The sequence below is a fragment of the Cibotium barometz genome, chromosome 45 (genome assembly GCF_041138505.1).
Source record: "Cibotium barometz isolate CiBa-2024 chromosome 45, ASM4113850v1, whole genome shotgun sequence".
Classification (NCBI taxonomy): domain Eukaryota; kingdom Viridiplantae; phylum Streptophyta; class Polypodiopsida; order Cyatheales; family Cibotiaceae; genus Cibotium; species Cibotium barometz.
In genome coordinates this window covers 48,779,759-48,787,340 of record NC_141090.1, presented here as the reverse complement: position 1 = coordinate 48,787,340, position 7,582 = coordinate 48,779,759, and the positions used below count along the sequence as shown (strand labels likewise).

The window sequence follows — 7,582 nt, the reverse complement described above, 5'->3', positions numbered from 1 at the left end:
TATCGTAACTAAATTATAGAAAGAGAGTATGTTTAATTCTTAAACGTAATGCAATGTGAGAGAGAAAGACACTATATTTACTACTACGATGTGATGTAGGAAGTGAGAGGGGGTGACCCTACACTACATGCTATGGCCACGAAGTGCCCACTAAAAAGAGTGGTCTAGGTCGGCCCATGTGACAAGAGCCGGCCCATGTGACAAAAGAGTGCCCTCTCTATACAAAAAATTGTACAGCGGTGACTGGTCCTGACTCCTTCTAAGTTCTCCCTATACAAAAAGTCCATGTGACAAATCGTACATGTGTGGTCCTCCTCCTGAACAAAAAGTCCATGTGACAAATCGTACATGTGTGGTCCTCCTCCTGAACAAAAAGTCCATGTGTCAATCGCTAGTGTACAAAAAGCCCATGTGACTCCAGAGGGGTGTTTATGCTGAATTGGGCTATATAATTGTTAGACAGGAGGGGTCCTCCTCCTGTACAAAAAGCCCATCTGTCAATCCCGCATGTGACCCCAGAGGTTCATGGGGTGAATTGGGCTATATAAGAGCGGCACTCGGCAGTTGTGAATTCAGTGGCGAGCTTGAAATTTGCTGAAGCCAGTGTAAGTACCCACTTCGCCCCAGTGTAAATTTGCTGGTCATATGCAAGCCTCCATGCATCGGTTATAAATCGCTTTCAGTATTTTGTATGAATTAAGGCACTGTAATGATCTGTGTGTATCGTGTAAATTGTAATGCTGCAGGCAGCTGCAGTCCAAATATTGAAGCTCGGTGCATTCTGCAATGGCGGCCTCTTCGACGAGCCTTCCGGCTTCCCGCTACATCGCCATCCGTTCGTTGGACAACGGAGCCTACTTGACGCTCCTCCCAACTCAGGGGCTGCTTGCTTTCACTGCCAGTGCAAAAACGCGCATGGCAACGTTCGAGGTTGTGCACAGCGCCAGCCTGCCCAGTGACGTTGTGCTCATTCGTAGCGCAAACGGAAGGTTCTGGCGGCTTGCAACCGCGAGCGATTCAGCGATCAGGGCAGACCAGGAGAGTGTCCCGGGCGCATCTGACACTGCATGCCATTTCAGGACTGAGGTGGTTCGAGAAGGAGTGATTGCGTTTCAAGCTGTGGGCAATGGCCGATATGCGAAACGATACACCAATCTTGTGGTGAGTGGCTACAACGCTGTTACAAGCACCTTGGATGTGCACTGTGAAGTGGTAGTGAGCACAGCGGATAATACTGCGCTTATTCTTCCACGCCACCTACTCTTCAAGAGCGATAACGCCCAATTCATGGCCGTTCATTGGGAGCGGAACTACCATTGGCAGAAATTCCACAAGAGCAGCGCAGACCTGTCGTGTATGTACGAGGTCGTTCCCATGCTGAACGGCTCCATCAGCTTGCGAAGCATTGAGGTGGACCGATTCTGCAGGCGAAGCCCAAACTGGATTTGGGCTGACTCCACCTCCCCAGCCTCCAATGTGGACTGCCATTTCGAGCCATTGAGGCTGAGTAGCACGATGCTGGCACTCAAATCCATGGCCAACGATCGCTACCTCAAGCGTTACACGGAGTTCTGGGTGAATTGTCTGTGTGCGGTGGGAACCAGCCTGAACGATCCTACCACTCACCTCATCATCAGTGAGCCGGTCAGGGCGCGCTCTCTGTCCAACGTGCGCTACCTGCTGGACCTAGCGGAGGTACTCGACTCGGAGCTCGTAGTGGTGGGAACGGGCGGCTTGCGCAACGACACTCCTGCGCCTGCAAATCTTCAGGTGATTGTCACGCTCACGCAGACGGTGACGGAGTCTAAGAGCTGGTCCAACGCTTCGACATTCTCGCTGGGTGTCACCACCACCGTCACAGCGGGGGTGCCCGGGGTGGCCTCCGTGGAAGGCAGTATCTCAGTAAGCTCGTCTTCCACTACCACCACTGAGCTGGGCAAGTCAGTTGAGAACACCGTGGAGTTCCAAACTGCGTTTACTCTCGAAAACGTTCCACCTGGCATCACGGTCTCTCTCTCTCTCTCTCTCTCTCTCTCTCTCTTCAATTTCGGTATTTATTATAATAGCCGAGTTAACCATATTTCTCTTTCAGGCACGAGTCACCGTCCAATGTCAACAAGCAACATGCCGCGTCCCCTTCACATACACGATGAGGGACACTCGCATCGATGGTGTAGATTTCCCCCCTGAGGATCGCATCGACGGTATCTATGAAGGTGTTAATGCATTCGACATACTAGGTGTTGCATCCTACGACGGGGTCACCGCTACACAGTTCACCGTCCCTGTCGAAGTAGCCCGTGCCCCTCTCTTACTCACCGACAAATAATTCCCATATTTCTCGACTTTGATAAAAAAATCAGCTACTTGGCATCCACTCCACTGCCACTGTCTCTACTACTAATCCTCAATGTAATTCCGGCTTTTTGTGTAATTTGAATGTTTCAAGGTTTTCAACATTTTGCTTACTCTCTTTTGTCAGTCTTAAAAAAAACGTCATGCCATTGCTAATTGTTTTGAGCTTTTATCTGCACATGGCTAGGTCATTCCACGAGTGTTAATGTTGCACCATCATGAAAATATACATAAATCGGTAATTAAGTAAGAGAGAATTAGGTAAGACACAAACAAGTTGTGGTAAGCGCAGTAATACTCTCCCCAATCGAGAGAGAGAGAGAGAGAGAGAGAGAGAGAGGGATGCAATTGTCTCTGTGTGAGAAAAGAGACCCGTGGGTAATCTCTGTTACTTAACTAAGAGTCTTTTAGTTAATTGCTAGTGTAAGGAAAAACTAAAACCAACGCAACCATACTCTCCTTTGTTAAGGAGGGTACTAAACCATGGAAATGTGTTTTTTCAATTGATATGTTTTTGGATTAAAAAGCCTAAAGGTTTAAGGTACTATTTGGTGGGCCCTAGTCAAATCAACAAATGACATTATCTGTCCCCATATGATCTCAGAAGATAGGCCGCAACTAACATACATCTCTCTTCGTCTTTGATCTCTTTTGACCTCTCTCTCTCTCTTGTCACTTGGCTCTCTTAAGTGCCTCAATCTCTCTGAGGGGAACATTAATACATCTCTCTTCCTCTCTCATCTGTTTCCTCCTCGAGATATCCTCTCTGTGTGTGTGTGCACCCTATCAACCTCTCTCTTAGATGATCAAGGGGCCTGGCTCTTGATTACCTCTCTCCCTTAGGCAATCAAGGGGTCTAGCTCTTGATTACATCTCCCTTCCTCTCTCATGTGTCTCCTACTCGAGATATCCTCTGTGTGTGTATGTGTGTGTGTGCACCCTATCGACCTCTCTCTCTTAGGCAGTCAAGGGACTTGGCTCTTGATTACCTCCTCTCTTCAAGGCGGTCAAGAGTCCCAAAAAGCTTGAAAACCTTGAAAGAGGCATTGCATTCAAAGTACACAAAAAGCCGGAATTACATTTAGGATTAGTAGTAGAGACAGTGGCAGTTGATGAGTGGATGCCAAGTAGCCAATTTTTTTATCAAAGTTGAGAAATATGGGAATTTTGTCGGTGAGTAAGAGAGGGGCACAGAGTACTTCTTTCAATGATCCCACATAAATATTTTCTCCTATTGGGCCATTGATTGATCCCTTGAGAGAAGGAACAAAGATGAGAGAGAGAGAGAGAGAGAGAGAGAGAGAGAGAGCTAGCTCGAGCTATGGCGATGGGGGTAGCAGAGAGGAGATCGAGAGAAGTTTTCAATAAAGAGAGAGAGAGAGAGAGAGAGAGAGAGAGAGAGAGAGAGAGAGATTGGCAACTCAACTATAGAGATGTAATCATCTTGAATATGAGATACATGCATTGAATACAAGGTTCCAAATTTCTGCCCTCTGAGAATGATAAGATTTTCCTTCTTGATGACCCAAGAACCATTCCCAAAGACTGTTGTGTATCCCATGTCCTCAAGCTGTCCTACTGACTGTAGACTCTTTGCAAGCTTTGGCACATGTCTGACATTGCATAGCATGAACTCTGTTCCATTGCGAAGCACTAGCTTTATGTCTCTCATACCACATATTTCAAGCTCATAGGAATCTCCGAGCTTTAATGTACCATGCATAGACGTATAAGTAAAGAACCATTCTCTATGTGGCGTAACATGGAAACTGGCACCAGAATCTATGACCCAATTCTGATCCGCACTCACCTCTTGTGCAACTAGAGCTTCAAGTTCAATATCTATTGTAAACACAAGAATATCCATAGCAGGCATATCCTCTAAAAAAGTAAGCGTGTTGGGAGATTCAACGACATTGAGCTCCTCTGCCTTTTCTTTGTCCTTTGGCATACTGCCCCTGTCACACTACTTCTTCGCATTATTCTTCTTCTTGTCACGTGCATGGCAATCTTTCTTCATGTGACCTTTCTTGCCACAATGATAGCACTCTATATCACGTGTGGAACCTTTAGATTTACTACGAGATCTTCCGTGTTCCTTGCTTTTTGCACGATTATGAGTGCGACCTCTTTGCTTGCTACCACTAGCCACGTATGCATCACCCTGTTTGGTAGTCTCCATAGATTTCTGCTGAATCTCTTCTGTGAGCAAGCTACCAATGATGTCATTGTACACCAATCCTGTGCCAGGATTTGAATTGCTTATGGCTGTACAAAATGTGTCCCAAGATGAGGGCAGAAAAATGCATCTGACCTCTTCACCAAAGTTTAAACCTTGTACCATCATGAGCTACGAAAAGATGATGTTAAACTCATTGAGATGGCCAGATATATTGGTACCTTCTTTCATGCGAAGATCAAATAACTTCTTCATGAGCTGAACTCCATCTCTCTCTCTCTCTTTACTCTCTCTCTCTCTCTCTCTCTCTCTCTCTCTACACACACACACATTCTCTCTCTCTCTCTCTCTCTATACCACTCTATCTCTCTCCTCTCGCGTGGCATAGACGTAGCATTGCCACGTGTATGCCATGTCACTGCACACACACACACATGGTAATGCCACAGACGCGTGTGTGTCTGTGTACAGTGACATGGCATACACGTGGTAATGACACGTCTATGCCATGCAGGAGGAGAGAGAGAGTGGTGAGAGAGAGAGAGAGAGAGAGAAAAAGAGAGAATGTCTATGTGCACATGTAGAGAGACAGAGAGAGAGAGAGAGAGAGAGGGGGGGGGATAGAGAGTGTGTGTGTGCACGTATAGAGAGAGAGAGAGAGAGAAAGTGAGTGAGTGAGTGAGAGTGAGAGAGAGATTGCTCAAGAGATGGAAATTGTAGGAGGTAGGATGTTTATATATTTTTTTTATTAAGGATACCCAGCTTGTGAAGGGAGGTAGATCCATGATATATACGTTGCAAGCATTATTTGAGTGAGTTTAAGGAAGGCTATGCTTATGACATCATGCACCGAATGTATTGCACTCACAATTATTCAAAGCCAAGAAATCAAGCAAATATTGACAAAAATAAACCCATGTAGTATGTTATGTAATACTATTCATGTTGTCCTCATAGCTTCTCTCTCCACTACTTAAAGATTAAGGTCTTCTTACCAACATTCTGAATTAAGACAGCAAGGAAAGTGGGCTTCGATAACAAATAATTAGAACCCACTAAAGATTCCTTCAAAAGTTGTCAAGGGATTTAACCGAATGGTCAAAAGAATAAATATAGAATGACTTCCCATGTATACAGTGTGGAATTTATGAATTTGGGCTATCTAACTGGAAGTTTAAGTGTATTAAAATCAGTATATGCTATGGTTTAAAAGATTTAAGACCTTATAATACATTACCATCAGTAGTGTATCTAATAAACCTAGCACTAATGAAATGCCTAAGTCTAGACACAGTTTTGCACTACAGGCGTGCAAATTTAAACTCCAAAATTAAAAACTTTAAGTGATAGGGAAGCTGAGAATCAGATTAATTCTAGCTTACCGTTACATGTTTGAGAACAAGAATGGTATAAGAGTTGTAGAACCAGTGTTGCTCATTTGGGGAAAGAATGTATCGTCTTCTTCAGTAAACCCCAAAACACACACACACACACACACACACACACACCATCTTAACTGTGTACATCAAAAGGCCCTCCCCCCCCCTCTCTCTCTCTCTCTCTCTCTCTCTCTCTCTCTATACGTGCACACACACACTCTTAGTACTGAGGTAGACTTAGGTGCTGATATTTCTTTACGGAGACCTGACATTTGACTCCTTCCTGGCTTCATAAGTTGCTTCATGAAATCTTTCTTGTTTTGGCTTGAATGGCTCCTGGGAGTTGGGGTGTGCATCATAGTTTGACAATTCAGGTTTATCAAGTCCATGATAACACTGATGGGGATTGACTGAGTCAGAATACAGCCATGGTGTGTCCTTCTACTGCATAGAGATGTCTCCCTTAATGTCTATTGAAAAACCTGATTAGTATGTGCATGTTGAATAGTGAGACCTACCGCATCCTCGTCGATAGAATCATACTCCACCCCCTTCAGTAAAGACACGGGAAGCAAAGAGCTTTTGCCTCCTCCTGGAGAAGCTGCCTCGTAGCTGGTTTGATTGCTCTCCATGCATACTTCACAAGTAGGCCAAGAAAGAGTATCTACATCTTCAAACCGCTTTAAGCGATTTTGTGCCACGCTTTTGCTCTGCCAAATTGCTGCAAGTGATTCCGTGCTCTTGTGGCGATCTTTTCCTCATTTAAGAAAGATTTCAAGCTTTTTCTTGCTTTTCTTGCACTTACACACATGCCTTTTCTTCTGCTATGCAAACCGTTTACAATGATTTTAAGCTTTGCTGGGCCTTTTTTTTGCAAATCTTTAACTCTTGTTCAAAACCTGTTCTTGCCTGTTGATTCTATCATGCAATAATTTTGAACTCTTGGTCTTTTGAAAACCAGAGCTTGGGCAAGGAATTTGTCTCTTCCCACTTTCTCAAGTACCTATCTTGATGGAATAGTCATGATGGGGTTGTCCTTACAGGTGGAACTGCTGCTTGAGGAGCTCACCATAGATTCACGAGGAGCAAATGCAGTCATGCTTGTTGGATCATAAGATGCTAGCACTATGGCCAGGCTATGATCTCCATTCGATCCACATGATGAAGATAACATTGAGGATCCACTGTTATTGTTCATTAATGTAGAGCCGGCTTCAGAAGACTCAACTGATGGCATTGCTGTTGTTGGTACAATCTGCATATTGTTATGTTCTTCTAATACGCATCTCCTGCTACCAGAACTAATTGAGCTGTGAGACGAAAGTCGCCATTCTGAGAAAGTGCTCGATATCTTCTAGCCTTTGGCGGTCAGCAGCAGCAGGGGTGATTTTGTATCCTTGGCAATTCTAGCATTTCACTACAAGAGCTTGAGGGCATACCGACGCTAAAATACCGACGCAAATATCGAACGTCGGTATGTCTGTCGCAATGTTGGAGGAGACAAGCATGGCGGGGTTTTTTTAAAATTTTCATATTCCGACGTATATACCGACACCTATACCGACGCACATTCCGACGCACATACCGACGCATATACCGACGCATATACCGGCGCTCGTAAGTTTTTCACAGCCGAGAGCCTATTTTCTGGTTTTTTCGCAGAGGAGGC

General features: G+C 44.8%; 1 protein-coding gene across 1 annotated transcript; it reads left to right on the top strand.

Moving 5' to 3' along the window:
* The first annotated feature begins 495 nt into the window (after window positions 1-495).
* LOC147612846 (uncharacterized) lies at window positions 496-2,468 on the top strand. Its single transcript, XM_086782862.1, has 3 exons — window positions 496-605; window positions 747-2,007; window positions 2,093-2,468. Exons 2-3 carry the CDS (start codon window positions 787-789, stop codon window positions 2,327-2,329), a joined length of 1,458 nt encoding a protein of 485 aa, XP_086638988.1. The 5' UTR covers window positions 496-605; window positions 747-786; the 3' UTR covers window positions 2,330-2,468.
* Window positions 2,469-7,582: the final 5,114 nt, after the last annotated feature.